At 38.2% G+C, this 17,132-nt stretch overlaps 1 protein-coding gene across 4 annotated transcripts in view; it reads right to left on the reverse strand.

Annotated features, from left to right (window-relative positions):
• Nucleotides 1-4,485: 4,485 nt before the first annotated feature.
• The window catches only part of LOC306985353 (cadherin-like protein 26), a 146,028-nt gene continuing 133,381 nt past the window's right edge, over nt 4,486-17,132 (reverse strand). For 2 of the 4 annotated variants that reach the window (XM_079587513.1, XM_079587512.1), the window contains exons 15-19: nt 14,962-15,033; nt 13,927-13,971; nt 11,877-11,921; nt 11,564-11,638; nt 4,486-5,573 (exon numbers count right to left, since the gene is read on the reverse strand). In XM_079587513.1, the coding sequence (XP_079443639.1) occupies nt 5,355-5,573; nt 11,564-11,638; nt 11,877-11,921; nt 13,927-13,971; nt 14,962-15,033 (456 nt within the window). In that variant the 3' untranslated portion in view covers nt 4,486-5,354. Of the gene's footprint in view, nt 5,574-8,255; nt 9,148-9,970; nt 10,053-11,563; nt 11,639-11,876; nt 11,922-13,926; nt 13,972-14,961; nt 15,034-17,132 lie in introns of those variants that run through there. The other 2 variants (XM_079587515.1, XM_079587514.1) reach the window with 2 other exon arrangements.

Here is a 17,132-nt window from a genome sequence, read left to right on the forward strand (position 1 = left end):
CATCCTGGCCAAATTTTCCCCCTGGCCTCTGTCCATCATGGCCTCCTAATCATCCCCATACACTGATTGGCTTCATCACAGTCTCCTCTCCACCAGTAAGCTGATGTGTGGTGTGCGTTCTGGCGCAATATGGCTGCCGTCGCATCATCCAGGAGGATGCTGCACATTGGTGGTTGTTGAGGAGATTCCCCCCTTCCATATGTGAAGTGATTTGAGGACCCATATAACGCTATATAAATGTAACAAATTATTATTATTATTATTACTGTACCTGCTTTTCGAAAAATACCAGAGGCCTGTCTTGAGAGACTGTTATCCTTAGAAGATCTTCTGGCAGATTGGAAACTTCTACCAAAAGGCCTGATTTGTCACGTTAGATCTAAAGGACGCATACTTCCACATATCCATCCTTCCACAACACAGGAAGTTCCGCTTTCGGGGCGAAGCGTATCAATATCGTGTTCTTCCTTTCGTAGGCCAGCCACTGTAAAGCAGTTTCAAAAACTGTTAGGTCTGATGGCAGCAGTGTCCAACGTTATACCTTGCAGCCTGTTGTACATGGGACAGTTGCAATGGTGGCTCAGGACCAAGGGGTTCTCCCCGAGGAGAAACCCGCTCCGCATGATCAAGGTCATGCGGCGATGCCTTCGTGCCTTAGTTGTGGAAAGAAGCTTGGTTCCTGTCCTAAGGGCCCATGCTGGGAGCTCCTTGTCGTTGCTTCACCATCATCTCTCGTGGCATATCAAGTGTCTGGCGATGTTCCAGGCTCTGTAACACTTCCCCCCAGACCTGAGGGGCCATCATATGCTTGATCAGTCAGACAACACATCTGTGGTCTCCTATATAAACCATCCGGGGGGTCTGTGATCGCACCCCTTATACAAGCTAGCTCACCAGATCCTCCTGTGGGCCCTGGGGAAGCTACTTTCATTTAGAGCGATATATATCCAAGGGTATTTAAATCACGGGGCAGACATCCTGTCGAGGCAGGGGCCGAGGCCCGGGGAGTGGAGGCTCAACCCAAAGTGGTGGAGCTCCTTTGGGAGAACTTCGGTCGAGCCGAGGCCGACCAGTTCGCATCCCAAGAGACCACACATTGTCCACTTTGGTTCTCCCTAAGCCATCCAGCCCCTCTGGGGTTGGACGCCATGGTGCAGACTTGGCCGAGGTCACGTCTGTACTCATTTCCCCCGATTGCTCTGCTCCCAGGAGTTCTGGAAAGGGCTCGCCAGGATGGGGTCAGTCTACTGCTAGTAGCCCCGTTCTGGCCGGCCTGAGTATGGTTTGCGGACCTAGTGTCTCTCCTCGACGGCTCCCACAGCGTTTCGACGCAGCGTCTCGTTCCCTCTTCAGGGAACCAGGGTTACATGCGTAACAAAGACGTTTCTTCCAGAGACTGTTGGCTAAAGTCAACTTCCTACCTGCCGCGCAAGGATTTTGAAAGAGTCTAGGTCTAGACTAGACTACTGTAACTCTTTATATGTTGGATTGGATCAGTCATCTCATCGACCAGCCGGTCATTCTGACATAACTATGCCGATTTTATGCCGGTCAAATGCACTCGGGCGCTGCATTATTAACATTGCGCAACATCAGCATCACACATGCACACGGAACGCACATATAGGAAACCTTGTGAATTACAGCCACAAGCGTGAGCGGCGCATATTTTTTCCGCCGTGCATGTTAATCAATTAGTGCATTCGCACCGGGGGCGTCGCGTGAGCTGCAGTGAAGAGCGGGTTTCGGCGGAAAGTCTATTTCTGCTGCGGTGCTCACGCTCAATTAAAGTGTGAGCACACTTTTGATGGACAAAATAAATTTGATTTCACGCAAAAAGTGCCCAAAATGCATAGAATTTGCATGTCTAGTGTGTTTTAACAAGAATTGGAGTAGGCTATGTCAGAAAAGAAAATGAAGACTCAAAAATATTTATAAAAAATTTACTCATTTAAACTTGTTTTTCACTAATCATTTAGGTATGATGCAACACAGGCCAGCGTATCCTAATATCAGTCAGGGTTTGGTTCTTGAACCCATGGGGGTTTGTGAGTTGATAAAAAGTGAATGAGATAATTAAAGATAATTAATTAAATCTTTAAAAATATTAAGTGTGTTGAAAATAAATAATTTACAAAAAAAAGATTATTTAAAAAAATAATAAAATTACCTGCATGTCATGAAACAACACCTGTCATCAAAAAAAAATAAAAAATGATACATTTGTTTATAAAATTATTGAAATATTAACAAAAAATCTCAGATGGTACTTTTCATGAAATATTTAATGTCAAAAAGGTTCAGCTGACAAAAAAAGATTGTGAATCCCTGGTGATAATAGCATGTGTCATGACATGCCGTGCCAATCCTGACAAAAACAAAAGAAAAACACACAGCAAGTAAAAGATGAGTTGTATGACGACAAACCACAGCAAATAACTGAACATTCCGTTCTTAGAAACCTGAATAATTTATTCAACATCATAAACTTCTTATGATTTTAATTCAAACTACTGTACTTGATGGCATTCTGCTCATTACCTGTATAAAACACTATTGTAAAGTGTTACGGGATTAATTTAATAGCTAACATGAACAGTAACAAAACTTTTACAGCATATATTAATATAAGTTAATGTTCATTTGTACTCGCATGTACTGATACTATTTTAAAATTGAAGACATTTATATTTTTAAATGACATTAATGTATTATTAATGTACATGAATTAACAATCAACAAATATATTAAAAGTGTTTTAGTAATTCACATTAAACTACATTAATAAATGCTGTAAAACAAAGTGTGATACCATGACACATTCACTAATGTTAACGTATTATTGTAATCATATTTATTCAGATAATGTTAAAAATACATTTTTAGAGATGTTGTTCCTCAAGGAAAAAGTGAACATTGCAGACAACATCTCTGGCCCTCAGCACCTCTGCACCAAAACCATCCAGATAACAGTTAACAAAAAGTATTTTGGTTCATCCAAAATAGTTAAGTAAGGATTGATGATATATTTAAAAAATTTTTTTTACAATACAATGAGAAATATAAAAGAAATAGATGAACACTGTTCACTCTTATAAAATGTAAATGTAGCATAACAATAATAATAATTTAAAACAAAAAAAAATTCCAGCCACTCTTCATAAACAACAATGAAAAACCCAGGTGAACAAAACTGGGTTTTGTAGAGGGAACACAAATATGGAAGAGAGATATAATTATTGATGGTGCATTACTGCCACCTGCCAGACTCTGTTGAAGTGATAACCCATCTTTATCTTCATTTTCTTTCTCTCATTGCTCACACCGAAATGGTTTCTGCTTGTTCCTTATTGTCTCTATTCACTTTTGCGCTTTTTTAACCGTCAGTATTTAAAGGGAAAGTTCACTCAAAAATGAATATTTAATTATTCAGTCATTTACTTACACTCATGTCCTTCAAAAACGGTACTTTTTGTCCACAAGTCAATGGGCTCCAATGTTTCTTTTGGGGTCCCTGTGTCCTTCAAAGTACCTTATTTTGTGTTCCACAGAAGAAAGTCCTGCAAGTTTGTTTTTAAGCTTATTTTCGTCACAGAATAAAAATATTTAATTATATTGTGACTTTGTTCACAATTCTGACTTTTTTCACAATTGCAAGTTTACATCTGGCAACTGCGAGTTTATATTTCATAATTTCCCAGAATTCTGCATGTGTATACGGACAGGTCAGGTGTATAAAAATGTTTAAAAAAAACCCCACACACATATATATATATATATATATATATATATATATATATATATATATATATATATATATATTGCATATGTAAATTCAGAATTCCGAGAAAAAAAATCAGACCTGCAAGATGTAAACTCAAAATTCTAAAAAGATTGTCAGAATTTCTTGATAAAAAGTCACAATTACCTGGAAATAAGCTTCAACATGTTTTGAACAACGTGAAGGTGAGTAAATGGGAGAACTGTCATTTTCGGCTAGCCTGGGAAAACCCAGACCACTTCTGGCAAATTTAGATTTGCTCTGCAAGTGGGTCTGGCAAAGAGCCCATTGAAACCCATTTCCAATCCGTCGAACTCGCGGCACCAATCAGAAACGTTGGGGCGGGCTTTACACGATGACGACAGAGCAGAGACGGTGACGCAGATTTTGTACATTACAAAGATGGATGCCGCCGTGGAACATCACTCGTTCGAATCAGCTATCGCGTCTGTTGCACATCTGTCGATCCCGTCGCTTCGCCGTCTTGCTCGTCCTTTAACCATAACCTATACACTGGCAAATCGCGTTCAAATCGCAATATAAATGCCTTACAACGTGGGCAAATGCAATCAGATCTTGATGTTTTATGTTCGACCGCCAATCCTAGATGTTTCAGTCGGTCAGAGATGCTATTCGTTTTTCCAAATATTGCAAAAATGTTGCTGGAGTGGCGGTGGACACCAGCTATTAATATTTTTCTTTTTACAAAAACGGCAAAAGTCGTCAGAAGCCATTGCTACATCTTCCTGAAAAACACAAACAGAATTGCTGAGAGTCTCAGATGTTTCTCCGTCGCTCTGCATACGTCATGTCCTTCATCGCTCTGATTGGTTTTAGTTCTATCCAATTGCGCCCAGAGCCATTTGAGCAACGTCCGTTGGTGACGCCCCTTTGGAAATGAATTGTCTATGGAGCTTTGCCAGACCCTAACTCAGTTACAACTGAGAGTGGTCAGGGGTTTTCCCAGGCTAATTTTCAGCTGGACTATCCCTTAAATACATGAGATTCTGCAATGCAAAGCCATCCTAGCAAAGTGCACGAAACAAGACGGTACCTAAAGTCAGCGTCCTAATAGCATCATGTAAGTGCAGGACAACCCCAGACAAAAACTCGCTTACACAATCCGCATGACTAAGTGTGGTTGGGAAAGTGTGGCTTTACATTTGCTGAGGAAAAAAAAAAGAAAAAAGCCGATTAAACTGGCTGGCACAAGCTGAGGTCAAGTTAGCAGTTTTCAATTCAAGCACTCAACATTCTGAAAGCACTCAACATTCTTCGTATGCACATATTCCTTATATATCATGAGCACAAAAGCATAGTGTATCACAGTTCCTTGAGGCCAGTCTTGGCACTGAAGATGTAATGTTCACAGCTTATCCATGATCACCCTGCTCCTGTGCAGGTGTCATGGTGCTCCAATTCAAGGCTTGTCCTTGTCTAGAGCACTGTCTCCAAAAAAAAAAAAAAAAATCACAGTACAAAAAATCCCTGGAAACCCTTTGTAGCTGAGCTGAAAGCATTATAGAAATGTGGAACGATCATTAAACGATATAAAGCTGAATTGCTCAAATTTTCACTTAGGGACATTCCTGCGCTCCATTTCCTGTTGACAAATCCGTCCCAGAGTGCTGAACTTTGGCCCAAGGTCCTGAATGAAGTCCAGGTTATCACTATGGTTGCTAACAGTCAGCTTATCCAGTGACTCGGATTTACTTTCATTCCCCTCATATTCATATAAATAGGTGGGATATTCAGGATAGTCATTCAGTCCTTCCGGAAACCCGCTGACTTTCTATAAAATAACATAATGGAAAGAGAAAAAACAATCTTAAAGCTTTTGATAGCTGATAGAATGTGTACATTAATATTACATTGTGCAATGAAGGATCTAGCAGACAGGTGGAGACAGTGCACTTGATTCAAGTTGAAGCAAGGTCTCTTCTCCACCAGTAGTGTGCCAAAGGCAAGGCATGCAGTGCAATATTACTGTACTTCAACTGTTCTCGTTTCCACAACAACTGACATAAAAGCAAATGAAATGAACCTGTATGGTGATTCGCATTCACACTTAAGCATACTTTAAACTAGGGCTGTAAACGATTAATCGCGATTAATCGAATCCAAAATAAAAGTTTGTGTTTACATAATATATGTGTGTGTATTGTGTATAATCATTTTGTGTAAATACACAAATACACATTTGAGAAATATTTGCATTTATATACTGCATATACATTTTTATATGATTTATATTATATATATATATAAATATAACTATTTTATATATAAATAACACATTTTTCTTAAATATATACATGCATGTGTGCGCATTTATATATACAAAATGATTATACACAATACACATACATATTATGTAAACACAAACTTTTATTTTGGATTTGATTAATCGCGATTAATCGTTTACAGCTCTAGTTTAAACTAATATAACCCTTGTGAAAAAGAAGTGCACTTGATTACACTGAATGGGCATTTCTTCAAATTTTAGAAGCATATTTTTTATGCAATATGCAAATTTTAGAAGCATATTTTCATATTTGCAGATAATATAATTAAATAAAAGGCACTTAAGTGCACTTAGAGTATATTTTCATGACTGTTTCTTGAGATACTGAAGTACACTTTTAAAAAGTGCACTTTGTAATCATGTAATTAAGTTTTAATAATCTTACGTCATGCTTTTAAAAAGGACACTTATTTTGATGTGTTGACTAACAGAGCACATTTAAAGTACTGGATTATAATTTTAAATTTGTTATTCAGTCTTTTATTTAAGGTTAATATATTTTACTGAATTGCAGCTTTGTCATTACAAATGAGTAATTCGAAATATATATTTTTAAATACACGACATACAACTTTCAATAGAAATGACATTAGTGTATATTTTAAGTCACAAGATATTAAAATGATAAAGATGTACATAAATCCTACTTAAATTGGTAAAAAAGTAGCCTAAAATGTCAAACTTGCATTTCATATGTAAACTTTAATATGTGCAGTTTACATACAATGTCTGAAAAAAATTACGTTACGTTTAAACTTACGTATCTTCTTTATATATATATTTCCGTAATATGTACTCTTTTTAGAAGTATGCTAAAGTGTACTTCTTTTCACACGGGACTATAAACAGTATTATAATATAAGCGGTTATTGTGAATCAATCATTGTGAAATATCATCTCACTGGTGAAATGATAACAGTTCTCAGCAGCTCATGACATTTTCCTCTCTCTCTCTCTCTCTCTCTCTCTCTCTCAGTGAATTACATTTTTATAGTACACTACAACATTATTTTAAATGGATTGTTAAATGGAAAATAATATTCTTAAAGGAACACTCCACTTTTTTTTGGAAATAGGCTCATTTTCCAGCTCCCGTAGAGTTAAGCAGTTGAGTTCAGCCGATCTCGGGGTCAGGCGGTAGCACTTTTAGCATAGCTTAGCATAGATCATTGAATCTGATTAGACCGTTAGCATCTCTCTCCAAAAAAAAAGACCAAAGAGTTTCAATATTTTTCCCATTTAAAACTTGACTCTTATGTAGTTACATTGTGTACTAAGACCAAGCCAGAGCCATATATAGAGAGAGTTGCGACAACGGAAGTTCAGAATGCTTGGTCGTCACGCGATTCGCGTAAACGGTGGATAGTTCCAGGAAGCGCTTCGGCGCCAATTCAAATCGATGGAAAACTGTGATTTTTGGTCATTTGTAGTCAATAAATGCATTGATTTACAATATGTATATAATACACTGACATGTGAATGTAGTATGTGTATGTAGTTATAGCAATGTTGTTTCATCTGATAATATTTAATGATTAGTGTGCTCAACTTGCATTGCCTGCCTTTGTTAACATATTTCTGGCAAACGTTACCTTGGTCAAAGACCGTGTTGCAGTTGTTTTGAAGTATTTTTGTGTTCTTAAACTTTTATGTTTAAGGGTATCACGTAGCCATCATTTTTGTGTCATCATTCAGACGTGGTCCTACAGCAGGCTTGTATTGATAGTGACTACAATCAATGACACATACTGTAGGTTATAACCGTAATTCAACTAAACTATACCTGTTCCAACTCCATACAGCATATATTCTCTGACTCTAGGCATTATTGTCCGAGTCGAAATGAACACGTTACTGAGTTTCTGTTTTGATATTATCATCTTTCCGTGAGTTGAGATTGTTCACTGAGCGCGAGCTGGTTAGGCTCCGCCCCCTGTGCCGTGAACCAGCAGCTCATTAGCATTTAAAGGAGACACACTAAAATGGTGCGTTTTTTTGAGCCCCAAAAAGTGACCATTTAAACAATACAAACAAAGTATTTTGAGCTAAAACTTCACGTACACACTCTGGGGACATAAGATACTTATATCACATCTTGTGAAAAGGGCCATAATAGGTCCCCTTTAAGTTTAGAGACGTGCACCAGAAAAAAAGTTCACGGAGACGGAGAGGCAGAAAAAACACCCTGTTTATTTTCTTTATTTTACAAAAGCACATTTCGATTGTAAGTGGACACATAAAAAAGTAGACATTTAACAGCTTATTTTTTCATATTTCTTAAGTCTGTATGACCAAAAATGACGGAGTATTTTAAGTCTATTTTGCTGCTATGTAAAAAAAACCTAGCAAAACGCGCCGGCGCGTTTGCCGACCCCAGAGGGTTAATGTAAAATTTGAAAATTTAATTAAGTGAAATTTCAAATAATCTTAATGTTTACCATGCACGTATTACTATATAAATTAATACAGATACACAATATATCCAATTCTAAAACAAAACATTATTATACACACACACATTATTTCCAAGAGTCCAATTGTATTTTGTGTCCAAGTGCATTATTTCCTTTTAACATAATTTGATCAATTCATGACATACATCACTTTAATCTATAAAACCTATTTAGTTTTAATTCATTTTTAATACATTTAAATAATACATTTTATGTTTTGTTATCTTAAACCCCCAAAATGTCAGGTTGTGCCACTGTCCGCACAATAAACAGACTAATAAACTATTTAAAATAAATAAACTATTGTCTTAAGAATAAAAAATTGAAAACGAAATTCTATGGCATCATTTTATGTTTAAAAACTTTAATATAAACCTTTCCTTTTAAAGATGTTGAGATAATTGAAAAACTTTTGTTAAATTGAGCGTTAATCATACAGTAGTCTAGGTGTATCTGCGCTTTTTCACAAAGACCAATACTGGCAAGTGTAATGTTTATTTAAAATAAGGAGCGAGAAAAGTCTTGCAAATCCAAGGAGCAGAGACTGAAGGTGAGGGTACAGCGTCAGTGCGGGAGTCTTCAGGATCCACTGAATCCCCTTTGTGCTTCTTGTGTTGAAAGAGATAAAGGAGACAAAAACGGGACAAATTATATACAGTAGTAGTATATAACACAGTTATGGTATTTATTTAGTATGATTCCCCATTTAGCCCAGTGAGATTTGTTTTTTAAAACGGCTTGCTGCTTTTAAGCAAAATGCTGGGTTATTTCAACCCAATCTTGGGTCAAATATGGACAAACCCAAACGTTGGGTTAAAAATTTAATTTAAAAATATAACCCAATGGCTGGGTTTGTCCATGTTTGACCCAAAATTGGGTTGAAACAACTCAGCATTTTTTAGTGTTGTTTTTAATCTCACGTATAAACTTCCATCTCCCTTTCCCATCAATCCAAAAATCAGCTGGGCTGAAACAGTAATATCTAGATAATGGTCAACAGAAACACGATGCCTGAAAAAACTCCACCCATACGTTTTTGTTTACTCAAATATGCAATCTAAAATAAGGATTTGATTTTGTTATTGCACATATAATACGAAATTAAACGGATATTCTTATTTTACCACTTCCATTCATGACTATCACACTCCCAATGTCATATTTAGCCTCGTTTAGAAGCGTTTCCCTCTTACACACAACAAAGGATAAAACTACATTAATATTATAATATAATATATAATATAACATTAATGGGCTGTTCGTGGGTTTGTTATGGCCTACTACTTTTATCCAATGACTTATAATTTATCTGATAACGTCCTCTAAAACTACTAATTTAGATAGCAATAATCAACTAGCATGCTCTAATACACAAGTTAAATTGATTCAGATGTACTGATAATATACAATCTTATTCTTTAAACGTCTTACCTTTTAAAAGGGCCTCTGCTGGAACTCTATGGCACGGCTGCTACTTCCGGGAACTATTGAGAGGCTCCACGTACCGCCATTGCTGTAAAAAACCGTTCCATTGGAGTGAATGGAGTTGTCGCAACTCTCTCTCTATATGGCTCTGGACCAAGCGTGCCGCACAAGCCCTGAAAAGTGAAGCCAAAATGTCTCGATCGCCCCCCCCCCCCCCCATTGAATTTAACAAGCCTTGTCGCACTGCAATCAACAGACATCAAAATTGGAGCAGAATGGAGGAACGGAGCAGACATAGGCCACTTAAGAAAGTGCAGTGAGAGTGCATTCTGCGAGAGTGAGGAGGGGGCGTTGATTTTGCGGCTTTACTTCCTGCTCACTACTACGCAGGTCTGGTCCCGAGATCGCTACTGCGCAGGTCAGGTCCCGAGATCACTACTGCGCAGGTCAGGTCCCGAGATCGCTACTGCGCAGGTCAGGTCCCGAGATCGCTACTGCGCAGGTCAGGTCCCGAGATCGCTACTGCGCAGGGTCAGGTCCCGAGATCGCTACTGCGCAGGTCAGGTCCCGAGATCGCTACTGCGCAGGTCTGGTCCCGAGATCGCTACTGTGCAGGTCAGGTCCCGAGATCGCTACTGCGCAGGTCAGGTCCCGAGATCGCTACTGCGCAGGTCAGGTCCCGAGATCGCTACTGCGCAGGTCATGTCCCGAGATCGCTACTGCGCAGGTCTGGTCCCGAGATCGCTACTGCGCAGGTCTGGTCCCGAGATCGCTACTGCGCAGGTCAGGTCCCAAGATCGATACTGCGCAGGTCAGGTCCCGAGATCGCTACTGCGCAGGTCAGGTCTCGAGATCGCTACTGCGCAGGTCAGGTCTCGAGATCGCTACTGCGCAGGTCAGGTCTCGAGATCGCTACTGCGCAGGTCAGGTCTCGAGATCGCTACTGCGCAGGTCAGGTCTCGAGATCGCTACTGCGCAGGTCAGGTCCCGAGATCGCTACTGCACAGGTCAGGTCCCGAGATCGCTACTGTGCAGGTCAGCTCCCGAGATCACTACTGTGCAGGTCAGCTCCCGAGATCACTACTGCGCAGGTCAGGTCTCGAGATCACTACTGTGCAGGTCAGCTCCCGAGATCACTACTGTGCAGGTCAGCTCCCGAGATCACTACTGCGCAGGTCAGGTCTCGAGATCGCTACTGTGCAGGTCAGCTCCCGAGATCACTACTGTGCAGGTCAGCTCCCGAGATCACTACTGCGCAGGTCAGGTCCTGAGATCGCTACTGCGCAGGTCAGGTCCTGAGATCGCTACTGCGCAGGTCAGGTCCCGAGATCTCAGACTCAAGTCCCAAGATGTCAGCGCCATATCGGGATAATGACCGCTTTTTTCCATTGGTGAAGACTAAAGCCAAGGGGCGTCGTCCATCTTTTTTTACAGTGTATGACTAAGGCCGACAGAAAATTAAAAGTTGCGATTTTCTTGGCCAATATGTCTAGGGCACTATACTCTCATTCCTGCGTAATAATCAAGGAATATTCTCTCATATTTTCTACAGGTTTCCTGAAAATCATGCCAGGTAAGTGTTTTATGTAGTGGACTCACCTTCTCGATTTGATCTGCCAGCTTTCTTTCTGTTCTAGCCAAGCTGTATGACCGGGACATCTGGCTGGCTCCACTCTAAAAAACAAGTTAATTTAGACTTTAGTTGAAACAGGTACTTAACTTTTTTTGTTTTTAAATGTTAATTGAATTGTGTTATTTCTATATTTAACAAGTTTAGCTATTACTACAACGAAAATGGTCTAAAAAAAAGATGACTATGTAACATTACCAAGTTTCAAAACCTTTAGTTGATAAGTGTTCAAGAATCTTTTCTTAAAAATCTATCTTTTTTTGTAATTTATAAGAAGCTTACCCTGTAGCTTTCCCTTCCCCATCGGCCTATTGACTGGTTACGTTGCTTTAGAGAGAGGGGGAAAAAACAACTATATTATTAAATATCCATTATAATCAATGACCCATATACATTATGACCTATATACATTTACTGTATATACATTACAGTTTAGAAGTTTGAGGTCAGTAAGATTTTTTAAATTAATATGTAGTTCAGTCATGAAACTCTAGAGCTGATATACATGTACTGTATATCAGCGTTAGGTAACGACGTAATTTTTTTCAGTAACGTGGTAATCTAACTAATTACTTTTCCCGCCGTTACAACGCCGTTAACGTTACTGGACGTTAAATGCGGTGCGTTATATGCATTTATTGAATAAACTGTGTAATCCGATTCCGAACGCACCCCTGGCTCACAGCTAGCGAGGAGGTGGGTTGATTACGAGGTAAGCGATTATGATTGGCTAAGGCAGAGTCATGTTTCATGGTAGCCAATCAGAGCCAGTGTTTTTACACACATGCCAGCACACCCGCCAGGCGCCACACACACACACACACACACACACAACCGCTAAACACATTTGACGGAGCAGCAGAGATGGCGAGTCAGGAGCAATCCAATGAAAAGTTGGCATTTTCAAGGTGGAGATATAAGCACTACTTCAAATTCGTTGTGGTCAAAGGCAAGAACGTGCATGTAATGTGTACATTATGTCCAGGAGCGAAAACTTTGTCGACATCCGTTGTAATCAACTCTAATTTAATGAAGCATCTCACATTGACACACGCATCTACAAAGCTAGTGGCAAAAAAACACAGATACCTCCACCACAGATGCTAGTTCGCCAGGTTGTTTTCTTGACCAGTTGTCTCGGGTTGAGAGAGTTTGATTTAATTTGCTAGAGTTATGTAGCCTGGGTTTCCCCATACTGCCTTTGCGCAGCGCGATTTTTTTCACGCTGAAAGGCAGTCTGGATACCATGGACCAGATTTTCGCCTCATCTAGGGAACCAATCACAGAACGGGGAGGGAGCAGCAAGACGATGACGACATCTATGAGACACAACTAAGCAGTTTGTTTATATCCATATATACCTTCGACCCTCATGTTTATCTTGCACAAATGGCAATAGTCGCTGAACGTCATTGTTTACACAAAAATATCTTACCCATCGTCTTCTTCCTTGTCTAATTTCTGTCGCTCTACATACGTCATCTGGTATAATGGAAACGATTGGCTATGAGCTACGTACAGGCGCATTTGATAGACATTCTTAGCACCCAATAAACGGCGCCGGGCATTCGTAAACCACGCCTCAAATACGAGAAAATGCACATGTGGTTCCCAGACCCAAGTCTCAACGAGAATTGGGTCTGGCGTTAGCCAGGCTAAGAGTTATGCACTTTATATGGTGTAACCGTTTACTTTTCTTACAAAGATAATACTTGAAGTGCAGGATAAACCTCTTGCTGTCTTTCGACGTGCAATAAATATCGAAAGTTATTCACAAACACCCGTCTGTTCTACTCATTTCAACTGACTTGTGAGAACTGCTCACAAAAATCCAAATTCTTTGGATTATAGCAACTTTTTTTTTTTAACAGTAACGCAAAAAGTTACTTTCCCTGGTAACAAGTTACTTTTATTATAGAGTAATTCAGTTACTAACTCAGTTACTTTTTGGAACAAGTAGTGAGTAACTATAACTAATTACTTTTTTAAAGTAACGTTCCTAACACTGCTGTATATTCATGCAGCAGCAGATCTTACATGCTCACAGTAGTGTATCTGTGTATCTATTAGCAGTAGCAAGTCCATACTATGTCTGCCAAGAAAAATACATACACATGCTAAAAAAAAAATAGAGTTGTCATGACTGAAATAAATGTATTCAGCAAGGACATCAATTTCAACATTGATAAGAATAAAAATGTTCAATGATATAATGAATGCAAGGAAATCTACCATTTATTTGCATTTGATTAACAATAAAAAAAAGAAGTACAGCATGATAACTACTGCTTCATTTTACATAGTTTTACCCTAAACTTGATGGTTCACTCACCATGCCGATCACACTTCTGCCATAGGACAATGAGCCAGAGGTATACTATTGTGAGAGAATAAATGAATGAATAAATTAGTTAATATTTCAGATTACCAAAAGAACACTGTGACTTATGAACATGACACATGATATTTAGTATTATTACATGTTTGAATTGTTAGTCCTAGTGCTTCGAACAGAGTAAAAAGTCACGTGTCTAGCAAAAGCCATTCACCTCTATAGTTATGCCAACACAATCTCACAGCAATTCGCACCTATTTTACATTTTGCCAATTGTCAAATTGGTGGCTATTTTGTATTATATGAATTAGTTCTCATTTGTTAGTTTTTGTATGATCTTCTTACGCCCCACTGATGTTTCTAAACCTCACAGGTTTATAGGTTTCATGCGTTAGGTTTCAAAAATCACGTTTTTTGTACAAACCACAACACTCGTTTATGAGTCATTCACATTTTTGCAGTGCCTTTTTAGTCACATTTTAAGTGAAATAACTAGGAAACCTAACCAGTCTCAACTTGCCTTTTCTTTCGAGATCTTTTGGATGCTTTTATCATGTATTTTTTCTTTCCCACTCCCACACTCCCACTCTCTTAGGCAAATAGCTATTGGATAAAAGTTAAAGGTCGGCCAATGTGTGGCATCGGTGAGCTGCGGTAACCTTAAGTACCAGAAGATGGCAGACTTCATTTCCCAGTATCCTCTCTGCTCATTATTAGTTAATGTCTTGCTATATAAAGTTATGTCTTGTTTTCTTAATTCATTACCCTGTCTATTTTGCCCTGCATTTATTATGAAGTCTTGTTTGTTTTGGTTTACATTCTCCGTTGGCATTTCGAGCCATCATTTTTTCCCTGAATTATCAAAAATGTGTCACATACAAAGATTTAAATATTTGAACTAATCTAATTCCACAATGTTACCACATGTAAATCCTTTTAACAGATTTGTGTACTGTAGTCAACTTTTCCATGCATGCCAACAGAATAGATGAATTCTTGGCAGTCGACGCATTGACTTGATGTGACACTCACCCCTGCAGAGCCTCTCAGTGTACCATTATCAGTCCGCATGAATCCATCAGTTGTACTACCCAGGTACGCAGGCTGCAACAACAGTAATATGCAGGGTGTTAGTAGCTTAATTGTCTTCAACTTACAGTATGAGGTTTAAAGGGTTATATCACATCACTTTCTTTTAGGTCCTGTTGTTACTTTTACAGTTAAAATCCGAACAGTTACAGATCTCATGCTTATGCATGTAAGTGCAACCCCTTCAGCCGATACAGCACTTGCCTCGAGTACCATATTGCTTTTATGAAACGGTTGCCACACAATACAAATATTAAAGCCGAAAAATATGTATCTATGCAACTTTCATGAAGTAAAATCACTAAATAGTCCCTGACCGTAAACAGCACCAGAAGTTACATACATTATTTCGCCAATAGATGGCGGCAAAGACTGTCTTTATGAGCGAGTCAGTCAGTACACTGTAAAAAAAAATTATCACCACAACTTTTTATCTTTTGTCAAATCAACTTCAATAACTAATGTGTGAAGATAACATACTATTTTGAGTTTCTGTTTATTAAACCATTCTTCTTCATTGTATTAACTCAAATTGGTAACTTGCTTTTTTAAGTTAAACCAACATTTTTTTTACAGTGACTTTTACATTGAAAGGACTCAAACTATTGATCACGGAGAAGGAAGACACACCTGACAGATGAATATAGGCACGGGAAAACCCCTTAACTGTTAAAAGGACAAGATATCGCAGTGGATATTTAAACATATTTTTTTTATTATGAATATAGGACTGACCTGAAGGAAATTGCTATATCTACTGTAAATGCAGATACACTCACTTACTCGATCTCTAACAATACTCAACTCTAGCAGCTTCAATGAACAATATCAATGAGATCAAATGTGTCATTTGCATTTCAGCACACAAATCAGCACAACTGTTTTCAATATTGATAATAAATGTTTTTGTGAAAATCGTGATATTGTTTATTTTCAGGATTCTTTGATTCAAAGTTCAAAAGAACTGCATTGATTTAAAATAGTGAAGACCTTTCTAATGTTACAAAATGTTTCTGTCACTTAACTTTTGATCAGTTTTGTATTATAATTTAGAAGACATGTACAATTTAAAAGACATGGAGTAAAAGTCACCACAAAAAAAAAACAACTGTGAGAAACACCTGCAAATGCAAGTCCTTGGCGCCTTGTAACTGCTGAAATCATTTGAATATTATGATATTTTGGCATAACAGGTCCTAACATGTAAAAGAAGCTTGACAGCCCAGTGTATATTTCTAACATGCAGTTGAGATAACTGCTGTCAAGTGTCAATCTTATCGCATGTAGCGACATGAAGCTCTTTACTTTACAGTGCAACTCATCTTGGGTTTCTGTTCACTGTGCCAAAATGGGATACAACATGTCTAATCCTATTGCTGTCCCCAATATTACCCCTCTAAAGGAATAATTATGAAATGAAATGGAAAATAATATAAAACGTTTTTATTTATTTATTAAAAAACATTGCGATTGTAGCACAAGTGAAAATCCACAAGACTTTCCACATGTAACATATCTGCTTCTATCCTCCTTGATCTTTAGCTTCTTCCTTTCTTTCTTCCTTACTACGACCATATTTTCTGATGCACAGCCATCACTATAATCAATACTTTCTGGAAAAAGTACAGCTTTCCCCCTCTGACTTCTATAAAACTTAGCCTACTAACATCAACCTAAAGCACAGGCAAAAAGGTAATGAACCTTAACCTTTAGGTAATGAAGCTTCAGTAATGAACAATAGTGCAGCTACACTGAAAATATGTATCCCTCGAAAAGGACTTTGTAATTTATACATAATGCATTCTTTGAGTCATTTATTGACAGATAAATGCAGATTTAACAAAATGTGCATTCATAAAATTGACCAAACACATTTGGATGTACACTGAATTTGTTTAAGCCTAGCCTAAAATGAACAGCATGTGACCTAACATGCAAATTTCTCCTTCACTTCCTTGTCGCTAAAAATGTCAAGTACATGGCACATAGATTTGAATTGTATTGGCTGAAGGGGATGTCACATGATAATACTAAACTATATTTTTGCTTGAATTTTATTATTGTATTTTAAATGCAATTTTCTATGTGTCATTTATAAATGACAAAAAAAAAAA

This window comes from Phoxinus phoxinus (assembly GCF_949152265.1).
Source record: "Phoxinus phoxinus genome assembly, chromosome: 18".
NCBI classification, from domain to species: domain Eukaryota; kingdom Metazoa; phylum Chordata; class Actinopteri; order Cypriniformes; family Leuciscidae; genus Phoxinus; species Phoxinus phoxinus.